General features: G+C 42.4%; 2 protein-coding genes across 3 annotated transcripts in view; one reads left to right on the top strand and one right to left on the bottom strand.

Moving 5' to 3' along the window:
* LOC123499486 (chitinase-3-like protein 1) overlaps positions 1-12,668 on the bottom strand; it is a 33,715-nt gene extending 21,047 nt beyond the window's left edge. Inside the window, exon 1 of one of the 2 annotated variants that reach the window (XM_045247511.1) lies at positions 12,530-12,668. The gene's annotated coding sequence lies outside the window, so the exon portion shown is untranslated. Of the gene's footprint in view, positions 1-4,595; positions 4,709-12,529 lie in introns of those variants that run through there. The other variant, XM_045247512.1, reaches the window with a different exon arrangement.
* On the top strand, positions 11,803-15,416 carry LOC123499489. Its single transcript, XM_045247515.1, has 3 exons — positions 11,803-12,831; positions 13,161-13,412; positions 13,525-15,416. Exons 1-3 carry the CDS (start codon positions 12,508-12,510, stop codon positions 14,407-14,409), a joined length of 1,461 nt encoding a protein of 486 aa, XP_045103450.1. The 5' UTR covers positions 11,803-12,507; the 3' UTR covers positions 14,410-15,416.
* The last annotated feature ends 6,727 nt before the right edge of the window (positions 15,417-22,143 follow it).

Here is a 22,143-nt window from a genome sequence, read left to right as displayed (position 1 = left end):
AAATTGCCAAAATAGTAACCGGAATGCTTATGAAAACACGTCCTGCTACTGAAGGGATTAAAGAGACACAAAGGCGATTCTAATACTCAAGGATATGAATTTCCCCTATATACTTAACCCCTTCAGTTTTGTGACACATTGTTACCTTGAGATTTGTTTACGATTAGACCATTTTATTGACATTAGGTTTATACGGAGGTCAGAAGATTAATGGCCTCACTCTCTTCACTGTTCTAATCCCCTACGCGAGTTTCTGTAGCTGTATAAAATCACCAAATAGTAAGCAGAATGAATATGGAAATGCGTCATGGTACTGAAGGGGTTAATAAATGCAATTCCTTTCTCTGTGTTTCTATATATGTGTCCTCTCTCTGCCTAAATTAATTCCTCCCCCTAATCGTCTTCCTTCTTCACCATGTCTTCGTGTATCCTCGTATCTCCTTGCTCCTTCCATTCCGTCTCCTTTCCTTCTCCTGTTCTTCCTCCATTCCTTCCTTCCTCTTGCCTCATATCTGGTTGTTCCTTCTGAATCTATACCGTCTCTTCTTCTCCTATTTCTCCTCCTGGTGCTTCTCTTCCTCTTATCTCTTGTTGTTCGTTATTATGTGCTGCTTTCTCCTAATTATTCTTCTCTCCTCCTCTCTCTTACTTATCTGTTTGTTGTTGCTTATTATATCTCTTCCCTCTTTCGTCTTCCATTTCTTCTCTTCCTTCTTCTTAAACTCTTGTTATTCCTAATTCCATCCCACCAGCTTTCCTCATCCCTCTACGCTCCTGTCTCTTTCTGCTCCTACAAACTCTCTCTCTCTCTCTCTCTCTCTCTCTCTCTCTCTCTCTCTCTCTCTCTCTCTCTCTCTCTCTCTCTCTCTCTCTCTCATATTAGCGAGATTATGTATTCAAACAGGTAATCTCGCTTTGGACTAATAAGTTTTTCCGCTGCCTGCTCCTTTTAAGACCCAGTGTTTCCTATTCTCTCTCTCTCTCTCTCTCTCTCTCTCTCTCTCTCTCTCTCTCTCTCTCTCTCTCTCTCTCTCTCTCTCTCTCTCTCTCTCTCTCTCTCTCTCTCTCTCTCTCTCTCTCTCTCTCTCTCTCTCTTTCCGGTTAAGCTGTAGAGGAGTCCTTCAATGTAAATGACTTTTGCGACTGGCACACTGAGAGGCTGTCCAAAGGCTCAGCGGGTCAGGGAGAGAGGGAGACAAAGGCAAGGAAGGAGGTAGGGTCATGCATCGTCCTTGTCACTGTGGTCTGAGGATGCACTTCACATCAGAGGGGAGCCGAGACTTTGAGGGCCCGCCTGGAGTGTTCGTTATGAGCGAGATGGAGGGGAATGAGGTGGAGGATGAGGCAAGAGGTGAGGCGTAGTAAGGGAAAGAGATTGTGTGTGTGTGCCTCGAGGAATATACATGAGGGTGTGTAAGAAGAGCAGGAATTGCCAGGGATAATGATATAGTAACTAGCAGAGGAAGTGATTGACTGCTTGAATGACTTGCTGGAGGTGCATTGGCGTGGTGATCATACGGTGGCGTGGTGGTTGAAAGGTGAATGAATGAAAATTAAAGGATGAAATACAAGGATATGCTCAAAATAAATTGGAATAGTTTTGCTGGATGGAAGATTACTGTTATCAGAAAGTCTGGATATACTAAACTCATCCCTTTAGTACCATGACGCGTTTTTAAATTCATTCTGCTTAGTATTTGGTGATTCTATACAGCTTCAGAAACTTATGTGGGATATTAGAATAGTGGAGACTGACCGTTTATCTTCTGACATTCTAAGACCCTTCCGAATATAAAAAAATAATCTAATCGTATACAAATCTCAAGATAACAATGTGTCCCATTATTGAAGAAAATGAGAAAGAGGATGACTTATAAATGAAAGAGCAACTAAGGGTAAATGACACTGACTCTGGTATGGAAAAGAATGACTTGGAGATGAGGGAGAGTGGATTAGATATAAGGAAAGAGATTTGTGAGAAAGGAAGAGGAGCTGGAGATGAAGGAGCGTGACTTGGGTATAAGGAGGAGAACCTTGGAAATTAAATAAGATGACAAGACCATTAATGAGAATTGAAAATGAAGGAGGAGACTTGACCGTACATACCTTCAATTTTGTAGTGCTTGAAATGTATCTCGAACACATTTTATTCGCACTCTCCTGATTTAGTCCTTGATTACCATGATGCGTTTTCATATTCATTTTATTTATTATATATTTGGTGATTTTATACTCCTTCAGAAACTTATGAGGGGATCAAAAGAGTGAAGACTGTGGCTATTAATCTCCTGACCTTGCTAGATCCTCTCTATTGCCAATAAAATGGTCTAATCGTACACAAATCTCACAATAAAAGTGTGTAACTACGCTGAAGAGGTTAAGTTACTGAGGCAATCAAATCCATCTCTCCGCTTATTTGTCTATCGGATACGCTGTCACGGTACAAGAGTTATGTCGTAATATTTCCTTGCCTGAACAGTCTTTTCATGTACGAAATGCTGCACTTATTCAGAAACTCTTCCAGGTGATTAGTCGTTGCAGATTGGGAGTCAGAGGGAGAAAAAGTTCACATCATCTGATTCTACTCTCTCTCTCTCTCTCTCTCTCTCTCTCTCTCTCTCTCTCTCTCTCTCTCTCTCTCTCTCTCTCTCTCTCATAACTTGTCTTTTATCTCCTTTTCGTCTTGTTTTCTAATCAATCTTCTTTGTGTGTGTGTGTGTGTGTGTGTGTGTGTGTGTGTGTGTGTGTGTGTGTGTGTGTGTGTGTGTGTGTGCGTGTGCGTGTGAGAGAGAGAAGAGGAAATATAGCTACAACTTACATACAACCAAGCGTCACATCAAAATAAGCATCCATTTTTTTATTTCCCTTTCTCTTTAAATACGTAATCATTCCTACAAAGACACGTAGGTACTTATTGTCACTAAAAAAAAAGGATGAAAAAAACATCTCCAACGAGCCACTGGACGCAAATTGCACTCAGCCCTTCAAGCATAGACCCTTTTTGCATATTCTGGTTCATAAATGGCAAAACTCCCGTAATACTCTCTCTCTCTCTCTCTCTCTCTCTCTCTCTCTCTCTCTCTCTCTCTCTCTCTCTCTCTCTCTCTCTCTCTCTCTCTCTTTCCGTGACTCGTGGTTCCGTGCCACCTCTAATCACACAAACAACCAGCAGCGTCCATCAAGTCATTATTAAAACCAACCTTCCTTACCATGCTCCCACGCGCCTCGCCTCTATTCTGTCTCTCATTTCTGCCCCTGCTGCCACTCTGCTTGTTGTGTTCCCGGTCTTTTGCAAAATTTATGTTGTTTTGGGATGATTTAGTGGTGGTGGTAGTGGTAGTATTAGGAGTGCATAGTAAAAACGATGTTATTATTGACAATGGTAATCGAAATTGTGAGTTTAGGAAGATGAAGACATTTCGTATTGTTAGTTTCGGTATTGCTATTGTTGTTATCATTACTTTTATTGTTATTGTTATTTAGGAAGGTATAGTATTGTCTTAATTTTGTATTGTTGGTATTGGTATTGCTATTGTTATCTTTACTTTTATTGTTATTGTTATTCTCATCAAAACTTTACCTAAATTTGAAATATTTGAATGTCCAAGTGAATATAATCTTACATCGTACACATAAGCAATGGCCGTAACACGAATAACCTGACCTTCGTTGCAAGTATATTAATTTATTCATTCATTTACGTATCATGGGAACACGTAACGCACGCATACCAATTAGCGAGGGAAAACAACAGTGAGTGTCAGAGTTATCATATTCAAGTGCCTTTCGGTATCAAATTAATATGGAAATAAAGGATGAGTTCTCTGCGTGTGAATAGTGACCCTGAAACACATTATTCCTCCTACACAAAAGGCCCTGAGTGTTCTTATCAATCCCATCTGGCTGTCATCTTTTCTCAGTGCTATCCATTCTGCAAGTCGTGTCTGCCACGTGATCTGCCTCCGGGCTGACATGTGTTGAGTCTGCAATTTTCTTTGATCTTTGTGACTGGAAGGCTTACTATTTGATGAAAGACTTTTCTATATGGAATTGTCAAGAGAGAGAGAGAGAGAGAGAGAGAGAGAGAGAGAGAGAGAGAGAGAGAGAGAGAGAGAGAGAGTACTGGTACTGCGTGTATTACAGCATATATGAAGTCATCGCAAAGACAAGGAATGTAATGTGTTTCATAGAACATGATGCATTACATTACCATGAATAATAATGATGATGATGATGATGATTTTGATAATAATGATACTACTACTACTACTACTACTACTACTACTACTACTACTACTACTACTACTACTACTACTACTACTACTACTACTACTAATAATAATAATAATAATAATAATAATAATAATAATAATAATGATAATAATAATAACAATGATAATAATGATAATAGTAACTAAATGATAATAACGATAATAATGATTATAATAATGATAATACCACCAGCACTACCACTATTATTAAAACCACTTCTAATACTAATAATATTACTACCACTTCCACCACTACTACTGCTACTACTACTTCTGCTCCCACCACTATCCTATCATTTCCATAGAAGAGAAGAGCCGTCTTACCTGAGCAGTGCCAGCAGGCGGGGAAACGCAGCGGCACCTCCCTCGCTGCCTCAGGGGAACTACGTAGGCAGCAAGGGACATCGGCCAGCCAGACACACACAAACACACCCTCACTGATAACAAGTACACATGATACACGCTTCAGTCCTTGTCCTGGGACGTGGAGGGGAACAGACCAAGGGAAACAGGAGGAGATATAGGAAGAGGAATAGTAATAGTAGTAGTAGTAGTAGTAGTAGTAGTAGGAGGAGGAGGAGGAGGAGGAGGAGGAGGAGGAGGAGGAGGAGGAGGAGGAGGAGGAGGAGGAGGAGGAGGACAGTGAGCAGGACAGGCAGCTGATGGCACATGTCACTTACAAACTCTTAAGATAAAGCTTGAATTAAATTAAAAATGTTGATTTTTTCCTTTCTCTCTCTCTCTCTCTCTCTCTCTCTCTCTCTCTCTCTCTCTCTCTCTCTCTCTCTCTCTCTCTCTCTCTCTCTCTCTCTCTCTCTCTCTCACACACACACACACACACACACACACACACACACACACACACACACACACACACACACACACACACACACACACACTGACGAAAGAAAACGGGTGATGTGTCTCTACCTGCAGGGGTGACTGAAAAGACTTCACTGTATCTGTTTTGTGTGATGGTTTTAGGAGCAAGCAGCTTACAGTGATTAAGTCGTCAGAGAGCATTACATCCTTATACGTGTAAAATTATTGAGTGTAAATAGAATGGGAGTGAAATAAAGGATATATATGCGTGTGTCTAAGGAAAAGAAATGTGTATAAGAGACATGATAAACTCTGGAACTTCCTGCTTGTGTCTGTATTTCCAACTTCCTATGACTTGACTTCATTCAAGAATTAGGTTTCAAGACATTTCTCCCTGTCCTTTGACTAGTTCTATCGGCTCTGTAAGGATAATGGCAACTGAGTGTGGCTTTTTTCTTACTATTTGTGTTGCTCTTGGTCACTAGTCCTTCTCTCTTACATAAGAAAACAAATAGAAAAATAAGCAAGTTGATATATTACAAGCAATCTATTTTTTTCTTCTTTAATAGGTGTAATTGGATGGAGCTTTAATTACGTAGTCTCAGGTTCGTGTTTCTTTATTATTATTATTACTATTTTTTTTCTAAGTAAATAAAGCACCGGTATTAAACCAAGTGCCTCCCACGACCGATGCGTCAGGAGCAGCAGCGGCGGCGGTGGAGACGGTGGAGGCAGCGGCGACGGCGGTGGGTGAGTCCATTATTGGCGCAGGAGAATGGAAAGAGGGAGAGATCGCGGCCAGAAAACAGAACCGTGGACTGATTCTAGAGAGTGAGAGTGAAACCACCTCGACCATCGCCAGCTTTCACTTCCACGGGTGAACTCGAGGGTAGGTCAGCGCGGGGCTTTCTCGGGCGTGGAAAGTGATGAGTAGCAGGGAAAGTGGTTATGTGTGTCCCATTCACCGTGTGCGAGGCTCTCTCTCCCATTTTATCTCCCTTTCTCTCTCCCTCTCTCCTTTTCTCTTTGTCCCTTTCTCTTACGGTAACGGGGCTAAATCTCTCTCTCTCTCTCTCTCTCTCTCTCTCTCTCTCTCTCTCTCTCTCTCTCTCTCTCTCTCTCTCTCTCTCTCTCTCTCTCTCTCTCTCTCTCTGGCTGTTTTCTCTCTAACTAACCTTTCCTGGCATACATAGGCCATCAGCCCTCTCTCTCTCTCTCTCTCTCTCTCTCTCTCTCTCTCTCTCTCTCTCTCTCTCTCTCTCTCTCTCTCTCTCTCTCTCTCTCTCTCTCTCTCTCTCTCTCTCTCTCTCATACATAGGCGCGTATCTTAAACTTTAACTTTCCAATCATTTCCCTCATTTTAACTCCTTAATTGGACCCGTGCGTCTTCATAAAGCTTCGTGTGGGCGTCGCTTCTTGCTGCATCGCACGTCCCTCTGCTAATATCGCGTCGCCTCTCAAGTTTGTATGAGTTGCTACGTTTTGTTCCCAGTTTTCTGTTGCCTTAGATTCCTGCAGAGGAGGTGACATGGAGGTGGAGGAGAGTAGAACAGGGAAAGTGGCCGAGTCCATTGGCTGCTCGTAGGGGAATACCGCAGTGACCTTGAGAGAGAGAGAGAGAGAGAGAGAGAGAGAGAGAAAGTACAGCAGCGTTATATTGAAAGAGAAAGTGATCCGAAAGAAAGATTTCACTCTAATCTGCTTTCTCGCTTCGCTTACCTACGCTCTCTCTCTCTCTCTCTCTCTCTCTCTCTCTCTCTCTCTCTCTCTCTCAATGAAAGGTGTAGATTTTATTTAATTTTAAAGTGTTTTTGTAGTGATTGTAGACGTCGTGTGTGTGTGTGTGTGTGTGTGTGTGTGTGTGTGTGTGTGTGTGTGTGTGTGTGTGTGTGTGATCCATCATTCGGTATTAAAGGTAACCGGACGAGTCCATTGTGAGAGAGTGTGGGGAAGCTGGAAGACCGTAAGGGAAATTCAGGTCGGAAGAGATGTACGGAGCTGGTAGAGAGGAGGAGGAGGAGGTGGTGGTGGTGGTGGTGGTGGTGGTGGTGGTGGTGGTGGCGTTGGTAGTAATAATAGTAGTAGTTGTAGTGGTGGTGGTGGTGGTGGTGGTGATAGGAGTGGTTATGAAGTCATTAGTGGAGTAGTAGGAGGAGGAACAAGAGAAAGTGGTGGGAGATAATGAAATAAAGAGAGAAGAGGAGGGAGGAGAAGGATGAGAACAATGAAGAGGTGAATGATGAACCGTACTGCTGTTAATTAGTAATTGCGTTCGTCCTCTGCTCACTACAATAAATTTATTAATGGAAGTTCGCCTCATCTATTGTTTTTCCATTGAGTTGAAGTGTTGCAGGATCATTAGAAGCGACTTTCCACCGGTGTAGCGATTCTATTTACATCACATTATTGCTTCCCTTGTTTTCCACTCACACCTTTGCGAGAAATATCAGGCGTGAATGTATATTTGTCAGGATATGACAGAAATAAACATATATGTTATGAGCATTACATATCATAATACCGCGCCTCTTTTGTGGCTATAAAAGAACATCCAGCATACGTTACGCTGCAGGGATTAACGTGAAAATAATGCTATGCCCGTGGTAATCTATTAAAATGCACATTGAGTTACCAAAGTGAATAAATGGGAAATCATCATTATCGTTACTGAAATAAATGTGCGCAGAATTATATAATCCATTCAAACAGCAACAAAATTAAAACAAAAAGTGCGTGTGTATTATGAACAGCACAAATATAAATGACTAAAATCTGTGGATGATGAAACTGTATAGGAAATTTTACTGTAAGAAAGAACTGTGTAAATAAAGGAACTAAAAAGAATATCTGAAAGAATATACGCGGAGGAGTGTGAGGAAAAGTTAAATCTAACGCCAGCAGAACGAGACCATCGCATTTCAAGTGAAAGGAAAAGTGAAAGGCAAGTCCATTTCACTAGTGGGGGAGGAAGGAAGGTACAGAAGCGCTAGGGGAAAAAAGAGAAGAAAGCGGAGGGCAGGTGTGTTTGGAGGATAGAATAAGGTTTTCAAGAGGGTAGGGGAGGACAGTTCACATGGGGCAGGGAGGGAGAGGGGAAGCTCGAGCAGACTATACAGAAGAATGAAGGAGGGGAATCTGGAGAGCAACAACATAGAAAAGAGGGAGGGTGTGTTGGCTTATGGAGGGGGTAGAGGGGCTGAGAGTGGGGATAGGAAAAAGTGGTGAAAGTCACAGTCAAAATATCTATATTCTACATTTTCGCTCCCCACACATTTTTCCTGCTCACAGTATCCCCCTGTGGACAGCTTCACCCTCCCCCACATTCTCCCTTGTGGAAATTTGCCTCTTTTTGATACATTTGATAGCACTCCCGTATCATAACACAGCTCTGGCCGAAACTACCGTGTTTTATGTTGTGTCACGTTAATGACTACAGTAATGAAAAATAAAGGAAGATTATTGAAAAGTGGGCCTGGAATATGTCGACGGAGATGTAAAGAGGAGGAGGAGGAAGAGGAGGAGAAAAGGTCAAGGGTAAATATATGCTTCTCTGAAAATGACTTAAGGATGGGATAGATAGATGGGAGGAGGAAATTATGACGTTTTGCGGAGTGTCGTGTTGGCGCGAGGGAAGGGAGACGGAGAGAAAAAATGACGAGTGTTGGGCCTTTGGGCGAGGGTGGGTAGGGAAGTGAATAGAAAAGAGCGAAGAAATTTGATTAAAATCGAGGGTTTGGATTGTGTGTCACAGGGACGTGGGTGGGAGAGAGAGGGTTGCAACGAGAATCGGTAATCAACTTTCAGAGCTTATATATATATATATATATATATATATATATATATATATATATATATATATATATATATATATATATATATATATATATATATATATATATATATATATATATATATATATATATATATATATATATATATATATATATATATATATAGATAGATAGATAGATAGATAGATAGATAGATAGATAGATAGATAGATATAGATATATATTTATTTATTTATTTTTTTTTTTTACTTTTTTTTTTGCCACCAGAGTCACGGCGACGCTTATATCCAGAAGTTTTTTCTTTTATTATTACGTTATTTTCATATTGTATGTACTGTAACTGCAGTGAAGTTGACATTCAGGTTATATCCTCGGCGGAGGGTTGAAAGAATATTGGGGCCGCATTGCTTGTGCATGTGGAAAAAAAAAAAAAATCTTGTTTAAAAAGCAAGGTGAGGAACTCGAAAACTCCTCCTTTTCCAGCATTTATTTTTATATCTGTTTAATTTTTATTCATACATCAAAACAAATAGTTGTCCGAAGCAGCCCAGTGACAGAACCTCCTCCCCAGCAGTTCAGAGCTCTCAGTTTTGTATTCCATTAGCTTTCCAACACACGTATTCCACCTGTAATACCAGAGGAGGAAAAATGCTTGTCATGTGCAGAGAGCGCCTGTCTACACTGGTGTATTGCAGGCTGTGCTGGCAGCCTCTGGGAGAGACGTGTCTGGCCTGCAATGATTAAAATGATGGAGAGTTTTGCTGATAAAACAAGTATTGTTTAATGAGAGACGAGACAAAATATAAAACTTACTTGATTGAACTTCAAATCACGTTCAAGCCTCAACGTGCTGTGACATTAGGAAATCACAGTCTCAGGATCTCAGTGACGAGCTGAAATCATATCCATACAGTGCTAAAAGAATCTAGACCACATTTCAGTCTGGAAACAAAGATCTACAAGATGTGTCGAGTGTGAGAGAAAAGCGGAAAAAAATCTGGCCAATCAGCAGCGCCAGCAAACGTGGAAACAATATAGAAATAACTGAAATAAGATCCACTTTGCGGCATCAGGTCAAAAGACAAGGCAGCAAAGCTCAGTTTATATATAAATCTAATACACTTTTATTGCGTGGCGGCTCAGCACAATATCCTTCCTCTGTCCGGAAGGTCCAAATGATCAAATAACAATAGACTAGCAATGTTTTGTTTCCTGGCTGCTCAAACTCAAACAGTTACAGTGGCAAGCACTCTTACATAAATGCAAAATGTAGAATCAGTGATGATGATAATGTTGATATTACTACTACTACTGCTACTGCTACTGCTACTACTACTACTACTACTACTGCTACTGCTACTACTACTACTACTACTACTACTACTACTACTACTACTACTACTACTACAACAACAACAACAACAACAACAACAACAACAACAACAACAACAACAACTACTACTACTACTACTACTACTACTACTACTACTACTACTACTACTACTACTACCACCCACACCACCACCACTAGTACCACTATCAACACCACCACCACCACCACCACCACACTAAACTATAACAATTACCACTACTGCTAATCGCTCGCCTCCCAGCAGAGTTCCATTAATTGCCTCAGACCATTGGTTGTCGTGGCATCGAGACAGAATCCGCCTGCAATGTGTCTCAATCAGTGCTCTTAATTACCTGCACTAAGTTTTAGGCTTTACTATTACATGTCTAAGTTGGCGGTTCGCGCTGAGCAAGTTTCATCCGCTTGTCTCCATCCTCGCTACTACTAACGTCACATTATCTGCTGTTAAGTCTCTCTCTCTCTCTCTCTCTCTCTCTCTCTCTCTCTCTCTCTCTCTCTCTCTCTCAAGCAGCACAAACTGTCGCTTCTGACTTTCCTCATCGCCAAACACTCCTGTGTTTGTGTGATGTGGTCTCAGTCCTATCCGAAGATCGGTCTATGAGCTCTGAGCTCGGTCCGTAATGGGGAAGACTGGCTGGGGTAACCAGCGGACGACCAAGGTGAATTACACACAGGCAGGTATAAGTATTCGCTAGCTATCACATTTTATCAGATGAATAAATAGATTTCGGCCGTCAAGACAAGAGTTAGTCTTATATGTGTGTGTGTGTGTGTGTGTGTGTGTGTGTGTGTGTGTGTGTGTGTGTGTGTGTGTGTGTGTGTGAGAGAGAGAAGAGAGAGAGAGAGAGAGAGAGAGAGAGAGAGAGAGAGAGAGAGAGAGAGATTGACTGACAGATAAACAAGCAGACAGACAAAGCGAGTTCTTCTAGTATAATTTATTTTACCCTTCTAGTGAGAGAATTCATTCAAATCACTAACCACACTGGGAAAACCATTGATGTATCTGCTGCACACTGCCTGCACTATTAAACATCGATAAGAAACAAAACATACATGCGCCAAAATTAAAAAAAAAAAAAAAAAACGAAAACGAGTCAGATAAACAACTATTGATACATAAAACACTGATAAAAAAAGAACAACTTGTATGATACGAGGAAAAAAAGTAATATACACAAAACACTATAACCGCTACCCTATACGATACGCTGAATAGAATGAAAAATAATCAGATAACGCCAGAAAAAAAAAGGGGAAAAAAAAATACAACACATGCGCATACCACAATACACATTCATACATTTCCATTACCAAATACCTGAACTCAAATTTTGTTCCCCTCCATCCTACTTTTATTCCACCACAAAACACAAACCCCCTTCCACCACCCTTCCAACCCCTTCCAACCCCTGTACCTCACCTCCCCTTCACAGTGCAGGCAGACAAACCCCCACCGATATATCCAACTGTGTGTGTAGTAGTGAGGTGGGGAGCTGGTGGAGGGAGAGAGGGAGGGGAGTGTTATCTACCCTCGCTATCAAAGGACGGCTCGATAGGTGAGATAGCGTGTCGAGATAAGGCCCGCTAGCTCGATACACGGTCGTTGGAGCAGCTAGTGTACCGTGCACCTCTGCTCTGTTCGTGTAGCAGTACCTCTTGCCTACCTGCTGCTCACACTCCAAGGGGGAAGCAGAGTCATTCTTGAGGCTCGAGTTGTAGCAAGATAGCGGTGTGTACGTGTGTTGGTTTCTCGTGGTTCGTGTTTGTGTAATCTGGAAAGCTGGTGAAGTGGTGAAGTGAAGTGCTTTTGTCATTTTTGCGACTGTGTTACTGTGGTGATTGACGTGTAGTGTGGTGCCGGGGGAATGGTGAGTGGCAGAAAGTACTGAGGAGCGTATAATGTGTGGAGGTTGTGGTGAAGTGGTCACGTACGCGCACATGTAAAGAGACCGTAAGTGATTATTGAGACAGGGACGGCTAAACAACAGATCACCTTGAACAACAATGGAGAAGAAAACGTGATTAAAATATGTCCAAAATGAAGTGTATGTAGAAGAAGAAAAGAGAGAGAGAGAGAGAGAGAGAGAGAGAGAGAGAGAGAGAGAGAGAGAGAGAGAGAGAGAACCAAAGAACAAAATCGTTAGAAACAGAAAGCACCACCGGCACCACCACCACCACCACCACCACCACCACCACCACCACCAACAACAACAACAACAACAACAACAACAACAACAACAACAACAACAAAATGGAAGGCCTGGTATTCTCACGAGCATCACTAGGCGGAGGCAGCGGCGCCAGCAACCCTGGAGGCGGTGCAGGAGGCGTCTTGGGCATGAACAGTATCAGCATCGGCAGCAGGAGTAGCAGTGCGTCGTCAGCAGAACGGTCACTGCTGCTGGGGGCGCTGGCGACGCACATGGGGGTACTAGACGCGAGAGAGAACGACGCGCAGACGATCATTCGCAAGTCTGAGCTGTGGGACGAGATCACGAGGCAGTTCAACGCACACACACTTGCCCCTCGATCCCGCCAGCAGATTCAGACCTTGTATAAGAACATGAAGGCAAAGGTAGAGAGAGAGAGAGAGAGAGAGAGAGAGAGAGAGAGAGAGAGAGAGAGAGAGAGATTAGATAGATGAACGTCTAGATAAACATATAGATACAGATCTGGGTATATCTGGCTCAGGTGTATTGATTGATAGATACATAAAATAATAAGAGGGACGACCTGGAGATTGCCATGTCGATACGAGGAAAGCCTGAGATAGACAGGGAGGAGGGAAAAACGGTGACCAAAGGAGAGAGAGAGAGAGAGAGAGAGAGAGAGAGAGAGAGAGAGAGAGAGAGAGAGAGAGAGAGAGAGAGTGTTCTGTATGAGTCACGACATGTACCCTCTCAGGCCCGGCGGTATGAGGCGCGCCTGGCGGAGGTAGCAAGCGGGGTGCCTCCCCCTGACCCTGACCCGATATCGGAGATGCTGCTCGGCCTACTCCACCAGCAGATGCAGCACCAGCGGCGCCACCTGCAGCGTCTCGCGGTGCTGGACAACTACAGCCATAATCACACACTACCCACACAGTCCCCGCCCACAGATGATACTGTTAAGCCTTTCAACGGCAATGTGGACACGCCCATTCTCACGCCCGAGCAGGTGTGTGTGTGTGTGTGTGTGTGTGTGTGTGTGTGTGTGTGTGTGTGTGTGTGTGTGTGTGCAGGTAATTGTGGAGGCGTGGCGGCGGACTAATGGTGTCTTCCCGCTACAGGTGATGCAGGTGTCTCTCGAGGAAGGACTCGCCACGGAGATAGACATGAAGGACGAGCCTCAGGACACTATCATCACGACCTCCCCAGAGGAACACTTTCCGAAGAGGGACGAGGAGGAGGAAGAGGAAGGAAAAGAGAAAGAAGAGCATAAATCATCTTCAATTATTTTCTCCGAGTCAGTTCTTGCTCCTCTGCGCACTGAAATTTCTGCGATATCGCCTCTCCAGCAAGGGGTCTCCGTGACAAATTCAGTAGCGGCCGCCTTACATGATCACCAACAGGAGGAGCAACAGCAGCAGCAGCAAGGGACAATACAGCGGACGCCTCTTTCCTCACCCGCTCAATGTTTTACCTCTTCGTCATTGCGACTGAACAACACAACTATTCCCTGTAGCACGAACCTACACAGCCCTTCCAAAACTCCGCTCAGTCTTCAGTTTCCGACCTCATATCTTTCACACACTGGCGCCCACACACTCTCCTATTCCCGAAGCCCTCTGGGAACTAACACCGCCGCAGACCTCTTATCTCAAACCACCAAGAGGCCCAAGCTGGACATTGTGGGAGACTCGAGTCGGCTGAGAGGGTGTGGGGGCGGCCTGTCTACTCACTTCTCAAACTCCCACTGCTGCTGCCCTGACCTGCACGCCACCCTCGCTGCCCAGGCCGAGCAGGAACACCAGCTCAGAATGAAGGCGTTGATGGAGGAGAGCGAGGCGAGAGGCAAGGAACACGCCGTCAGGATGAGAATTCTTTCGCTGGAAGAGGAGATGCTCAGGGCAAGGCTTGGGGTGGGAAAGGAGCGTGAGAGCGATAAGGGAGCGTGTGTTCCTGAGCGTGAGGTTGACGGTGTGGATGACAAAGACGACGAGTACAATGTGTGATGCAAGAGAAGTGGATTTATGTTATGGAATCGTTATTTTAATAGTAAGTACCAGAAAATCAGCGTTTTCTTAACTATTGTTTGAGTAACGAAGGTTGTTAAGGTCATAAGAATGCGTTGCCTGTTAAACATATTGGAGACGAAATTGTGAAATCATTCGTGTGTATGTATTTTTCCTTTCCAATGTTACAAACAACAACAAATATCATATAACGTTTGGATTGCATCTGTAAAAATATATATTCAAGTGAATACGCTTCTACATTTTAGTCGCCTACACACACACACACACACACACACACACACACACACACACACACACACACACACACACACACACACACACACACACACACACACACACACACACACACACACATTTCCATTGTTTAAACACACACTCATCCTCATATTTCTGTCACACATCTTCATTTCATTTCACTCTTCATTCTTTCATTTTATTGGTCTCATCGAGTTCCTGTTGAACACGTAGTGGGCATAATACTACACAATACTACACTTCGAACTGTACATATGCGTCATCACCTACACATGTACATTTGTCATATCTCCCTCATCCTATACAATACCAACAAGATTTCACTCGAGTAGTAACATTAATAGTCACTGTTCTTTATGTTGTGAATTTGAAGACTACATCATACAAATATATTTCACTTCATAAAAATAATTGTTCTCTTGATATTGAATGGCTGGGTATACTTTAGTTACATGCGAATTGAAGAGAATGAAGACAGGGAAAAAGCGTGACATAAATAACTAATTCTGCAGGGGAGCTGGCACCTAAGTGGGCTGGTTTTTTTTTTTTATTATTTTTGTTGCCCTGGCCGGCTTTCCCAATCTTTCATGAAAAAAGACCAGTTCACAATAAGAAATTTCACCAAAAGCCTTGCAATTCAGTGACGTGGGAGTGGCGGTGATACTTGAGCTGCGTCTCTGGAAAAGGAGGATATGTAAACTTTCCTGAATGATAAACTCAGTGCAGATTATGAAGAAAAATCTTTATCTTTACCATCCTACATCTCTTAATTTTGGTGAGATCCTGTGTCTTTTTGCCAGATAGCCTTGTGAGGAGTAATTGGCATGCCGCCGTGTTAGTTTTTGAGTGCAGAGGTGATGCAGTCTTCTCAACTCTTTGTGGTGTTTTTATGTACTTCTCAACCTGCAGTAATCCTTTCATGTTCTTATTTTTGCTGCTCTAATTCATGAAGTTGCAAAGACCGGAGCATGACAGTTTCTATTAGCTCCTCTTAGTGCATCCTGGTGGGCGGGAAGCGAACACGGTGACAGCAGACTTCTCCCTGTTCATGTAATGTTTTCATCCATTCCTTAGTCTTGGGAGTCACCAAGATGATTCTGCCCGAGATGGAAAGTTCTGTAAGTCTAACTCAAGCTATTTGATTTTTTTGTATGCAGGAGGGACACCTACCAAGGGCAACAAAAGATAAAAAAAAGGTCCCACTTCAAATGTTTGTTTCTTTAATTAAAGATTGGTGAAGAATTAGCCAAAATTCAGGGACAAATGTCTTGAAACCCCTGGCGTCAATCCATTATAGAAGATGTCTGTTCTAGAAAATGGACAAGTATTGAAGGTGTGAAGTGGCAGTGTACGATGTGGGATGTATGATAGCTGACACTATTAGAAAACGCTGTTGACGTGTTTTGGTGCCTTTCATACAGGGAGAGCCACATGTATGCTGCCTTCTGGGTATTTGTAACTTGTCTTATTATCTTATACGCTTATGGTATTAAGAACTTCATGATATCTTTATAATGTGCAAAAATATAAGAATTTCACTACCAGGAACCAGAAAGCATAGGAGATTCCAGAGTCCAGGCGCTCACCACCACACCGCTCTCTGAGACAAGGAATGGCTTTGATCTGCCTCATGCAAGACACGTCACGCGCTGGGCTAAATAGAATGGACAGCATGCGAGATATATGCATATAACCTGACGCTCCAATGTTGTTTTACTATCATAAATATCTCCCACTTAAATATGTATACAGTTTGTGTGTATAAATTCATTTTTTGCAACTCTTAAAAGTAAAATAGAAAAGGATAAGATAATATTAGTATTCTCACTCCAAGTTTGCGAATGTTTTCGTTCGATATAATGCATTTGCAATATCCGCCCAAATGCGTTGATAATCTAACGCGTATGAATATACTGAGCATACGATTGTGGTGCTTTGTACCAAAGACATTAAGTCACCGACTGAAGCTCATTACATTTGTACTTGTATAATAACGTCACTCACCCGCAGTACTTTTATTGATACGCCTGCACTGCTGGATACTCGTAAAAACAGGGTAATGTTATTGTTGGTGTCAGCAGAATGTTACTGATTCATATTGCCTAAGGTCAGTCGTAATATCCTTGTACAGTATACACAATAGTATATCAGTCGGTAGTTTTGCTTAGCTTTTATTTGTTATTTTTTCTTCCAGTCTGACACTCTTTGAAAACGAAAAGAAAATATGAAGAAAATTAATGATAAATCAAAAGCATATGCTGCAACATACGTATCTAAAAATAGTACTGCACCTGCCAGCTTCTTTTCTCAGCAGGTTTCTGCTGAAAGAGGAAATGAAAGAAGAATATGAACGCCTCTGGGAAGCCGATCTCAGATAAAAAAATAATAATACATTATCGAACTGTGTAGCGCTCTCTCTCTCTCTCTCTCTCTCTCTCTCTCTCTCTCTCTCTCTCTCTCTCTCTCTCTCTCTCTCTCTCTCTCTCTCTCTCTCTCTCTCTCTCTCACACATGGTCTACAGGAAAAAGGCAGCCCGTCCAATACTTTCACTGCTCTCGACAGTCTCCTGCTGACAGAAACCTTCCCAGGACTCACAGCGATACCCAACACGCTGAAAGGCTCCCTACGGTCGCAGGAAAAGGCACCGGGGATATAAGGAGAGGGAAGACAAAATACCAGCCTGGGACTTTATTTTCATTTCATTATTATTGTTGTTGTTACTGTTGTTGTTGTTGTTGTTGTTGTTGTTGTTGTTGTTGTTGTTTCTATAGTAGTAATGATAGTAGTAGTGGTAGTGGTAGTACTAGTAGCTTTGTAGTAGTAGTAGTAGTAGTAGTAGTAGTAGTAGTAGTGGTGGTGGTTGTAGCAGTTGTGGTAGTGGTGGTAGTGGTAGTGGTAGTGGTTGTAGTACCAGTAGTTCTGTAGTAGTAGTAGTAGTGGTGGTGGTGGTGGTAGTGGTAGTGGTAGTAGTACTAGTAGTTCTGTAGTAATAGTAGTAGTAGTAGTAGTAGTAGTAGTAGTAGTGGTATTAGTAGTAGTATTAGTAACAATAACTTTTGATATTTGTGTCCCTTTTTCTTTCAATTCCTTGTCACCACCTAACTTATAATATTCATCCATATTTTTTTTTTCGTCATTAAAGAACAAGAAATGTTACTGATTCATATTGCCTAAGGTGCTGTTTTTTTTTTTTTCGTACTTTGTCCCATTACCTGATGTATATTTGTTGAGCTTCAAAGACTACACGTAATAACTAAACGGTGTATAAGCAAGAGTGTTTACGTTATCTTTTTCCTTTTCCTTTTTGCTTTTCTTTCTCCTCTTTTCTTTCACATTGCTTACAAATTTCAGGTCTGTTTGATGTGTTGCTGTTATCAGGCTTATCACCTGTTTTTCCTCCCCTGAGTGCTTGTGATTACATGTTTTCGTTCCCTCTGAGTATGCCTCTCTATTTCTCGTTCTTTGTGCAAACTGTTTTTTTTTCTTTCTTTTATCCATGGACAGTGAATGTTTGTTTCACTGTTTGATATGCTGCAGTCTCTGACGAGACAGCCAGACGTTACCCTACGGAACGAGCTCAGAGCTGATTATTTCCGATCTTCGGATAGGCCTGAGACCAGACACACCACACACCAGGACAACAAGGTCACAACTCCTCGATTTACATCCCGTACCTACTCACTGCTAGGTGAACAGGGGCTACACGTGAAAGGAGACACACCCAAATATCTCCACCCGGCCGGGGAATCGAACCCCGGTCCTCTAGCTTGTGAAGCCAACGCTCTAACCACTGAGCTACCGGGCATGCTGTGTGTGTGTGTGTGTGTGTGTGTGTGTGTGTGTGTGTGTGTGTGTGAGAGAGAGAGAGAGAGAGAGAGAGAGAGAGAGAGAGAGAGAGAGCGCATTATCCTATCACAATAACCCAAACAAGCTTACAATTTTTCTACATACTGCTATCCTAACAATACACGACTGCGCTATTGCCAGCTATGCAGTGTAGATAGCCCAAAGAGAACCTCAAAAAGGAAGAAAGCAAGGAGTCAACATTTTAATGGGATTTGTAAGGTATGTAAAGAACGTAGAGAAAATGTTTGCCAAGAAAAAGATACAAGAAATGTCAAAAATGAAAGTTTCTTGAAGGGTGTAAAGCTGTAGCAATGTAAGTGTGAAGGGTATGTGTGTAGTGGCCTTAGAACTACAAAGGAGACCGTGTTGTGGGAAGGAGAAGAACCAGGACTCTTTGATGTGTGCTGAGTCCCGTGGGAAGCATAGCCTGGATAAGCGAGAGAGGTGTAAGAGAGAGGTAGAATTAAAATGGTAGTATATTTTAGTATATTTTTGTCTTCATTGTATTCCAGAACTGCCGTGCGTATGTTGTTGTTCCTTGCATATTTTCCACACTGAATTACTGATAACTTACATACCCATCCTCTCTCTCTCTCTCTCTCTCTCTCTCTCTCTCTCTCTCTCTCTCTCTCTCTCTCTCTCTCTCTCTCTCTCTCTCTCTCTCTCTCTCTCTCTCTCTCTCTCTCTCTCTCTCTCTCTCTCTCTCTCTCTCTCTCTCTCTCTCTCTCTCTCTCTCTCTCTCTCTCTCATGCACACACACACACACACACACACACACACACACACACACACACACACACACACACACACACACACACACACACACACACACACACCCCTGCCCCACTTTTCTTCTGTACTTCCGGGGAAAAATCTCATAGTTTCGTTGCGTTTCATTTTTCAACTGAGACTGAAAATGTCATGTAGGTTATTTGTTGGTGCCGATATCGGGAACACATGTCTGGCTGTCCGTTTGTCCTGGAATACGTACTCTCTCTGTCTGTCTGTCTGTTTGTCTGTCTGTCTGTCTGTCTGTCTGTCTGTCTGTCTGTCTGTCTGTCTGTCTGTCTGTCTGTCTGTCTCTCTCTCTCTCTCTCTCTCTCTCTCTCTCTCTCTCTCTCTCTCTCTCTCTCTCTCTCTCTCTCTCTCTCTCTCTCTACTACTACTACTACTACTATAACCACCACTACCACTACCACTATTACCACCACTACTACTGTCACTATTACTACTACTTTTACTACTACTACTTATACTACTGTTACTACTACCACCACCACCACCACCACCACCACTCCTATCATGAGGCTCTTTACAGCAGGTGGCGTTATTTGATCAATGACGCAACCAAGATGGCGGCGTTTGTTTATCCAGTGTTGGAGAGTTGCCAGTGAGTGTGTTTATTAGTCTATTTTGGGCCCACCATGCAGTCGAGTCTCGTCACCTGAGATCGTATTGGGTCCCACGTTCATTTGTAGTGCCATAAGATTATAGTCCCTTTCTTACTCTGGAGGGGAATTAAAATGGGGAGTTTATAGTTAAATATTGTAATGATTTATGATTTATAGTTTTGTTTTATTTATTGTTTTGTGAAGGGATATAATTGCATTTGTTAAAAGGTTATTTTTGTTTCTGATGTAATTTTTTTCTGCTTTTCTCTTTCTAGGTATGTTTGTCATCCTGTTGCACGGCGTGGGTGAGTAACGACCCTGTATATGTTCGGGCAGTGTGTGTGTGTGTGTGTGTGTGTGTGTGTGTGTGTGTGTGTGTGTGTAATTCACCTCCCCTCTGTCGCCTGCTGGTCACCCAGCCAGTCTTCCCCATTACGGAGCGAGCTCAGAGCTCATAGACCGATCTTCGGGTAGGACTGAGACCACAACACACTCCACACACCGGGAAAGCGAGGCCACAATCCCTCGAGTTACATCCCGTACCTATTTACTGCTAGGTGAACAGGGGCTACACATTAAGAGGCTTGCCCATTTGCCTCGCCGCGCCGGGATTCGAACCCGGCCCTCTCGATTGTGAGTCGAGCGTGCTAACCACTACACTACGCGGTGTGTGTGTGTGTGTGTGTGTGTGTGTGTGTGTGTGTGTGTGTGTGTACAGCCACGTGTTGATATCCAGTTGACGTGTTATTTCCCCTTTTCATGATCAAATCTCTCATGCAAGCAAGAAATGAAAGAGATTCATCAATTGATATATGGCACGTGCGGGAAATAGATGTGTATTTGAAGAGGTAAATAATGCGGTAATAGATCAATAATTTTAAATGTCTTGTAGAACACTATTTTTTTTCTTAGTGTGTTTATTTCTACAGATATTTCTTCGTTATACATGTACATATTTATATTTTTCTAAGAGTTCGCGTTTTATTCCTCCAATTAAATCGTTTCTTAACCCTTCAATACTAGTAGGACAAATTTTTATCTTCAGTTTTGGCTACGATAAGACCATTTTACTGACATTAGGAAGGGTTTATGGAGGGCAGAAGATTAATGGCCACAATCTTCACTCTTTTAATCTTTCACATGCGTTTTTTTGAGTTGTATGAAATCACCAAATAGTAAGCAGAATGAATATGGAAACGTGTCATGGTATCCTGATGGGGTTAATGTTTGTATCCATATTTTTTTCTTCATTCTGTCTTCAGTCTAATGGACGAAAAGATTATATAATGATTTTTATAAGCCTCTAAGGATTTGCAGGCGAGGCGTGGAAGGCTGCCCCTCCTCACCCTTCCTCATCGTGACTGTTTGCCGTTCCGGGGCTGTGCGCGGCGAAATGCACATAATGGTACTGTTATAGCCGCATTGCCCTGAATTGTTTTGCGAAAGAAGCGTTCTCCTTCCAACAAAGATGGGAAATGGTTATGAGCGTGGCTAAGTACGTCTGCAAACACTGCCATTCCGAAAATTTGAGGTGTCGAAATTTTAAATGCAGTATTCCGAAATGCGAATACACTTAACTTTTTCAGTACGATGACACAATTTCATATTAATTTTGCTTACTATTTCGTGATTTTTCACTGCTTCAGAAACTTTTGCGAGGACTAAAATAGTGAAGATTCTGGCCATTAATCTTCTGACCTCCATGAACCCTTCTTAATGTAAAATAAGATCTAATCGTAACCCAACTCACGGTCAAAAAATTAATCCCAGTACTGAAGGCATATGGAAGAGGAAATATAGATAGCCCGAACGCATTTCTTTTTTTATATATATACAGAATCAAAGCATACGAAAAAAAAAAAAAAATAAGATGACACTGTAGCCAAAAAGGATCAATATCTGTTCATGTTGTTGGACGTCACCGTGTTGCGCCAAAAAAATATATAAAAGATACTGTAGTCAAAAAGGATCAATATCTTCGTGTTGTTGGACGTCACCGTGCTGTGCCATTACACCGGACAGCGTTATTGAGAAAGTGTGTCACTCATTGGCTGCACCTTTCGCTTTAAGGCTCACTCGTCCACTTAGCGTCCCGTGTCTCGCGAACCTGTTAGCTTAGCCGGTCTGATACAACGTCCCAATTGGATTTTCTGTTGTCTTTACTATTAGCAGAGAGAGAGAGAGAGAGAGAGAGAGAGAGAGAGAGAGAGAGAGAGGT

The sequence above is a fragment of the Portunus trituberculatus genome, chromosome 50, assembly GCF_017591435.1.
Source record: "Portunus trituberculatus isolate SZX2019 chromosome 50, ASM1759143v1, whole genome shotgun sequence".
Classification (NCBI taxonomy): Eukaryota; Metazoa; Arthropoda; class Malacostraca; order Decapoda; family Portunidae; genus Portunus; species Portunus trituberculatus.
This window is presented reverse-complemented; position numbering and strand designations above follow the sequence as displayed.

What these genes read in the sequence shown, in the direction of transcription:
- LOC123499489 (XM_045247515.1), top strand. Translation starts at nt 12,508, where the DNA reads ATGGAAGGCCTGGTATTCTCACGAGCATCACTAGGCGGAGGCAGCGGC. An exon ending in ATAAGAACATGAAGGCAAAG is followed by an intron (nt 12,832 to 13,160) that starts GTAGAGAGAGAG and finishes GTACCCTCTCAG; the next exon opens with GCCCGGCGGTATGAGGCGCG. An exon ending in CCATTCTCACGCCCGAGCAG is followed by an intron (nt 13,413 to 13,524) that starts GTGTGTGTGTGT and finishes TTCCCGCTACAG; the next exon opens with GTGATGCAGGTGTCTCTCGA.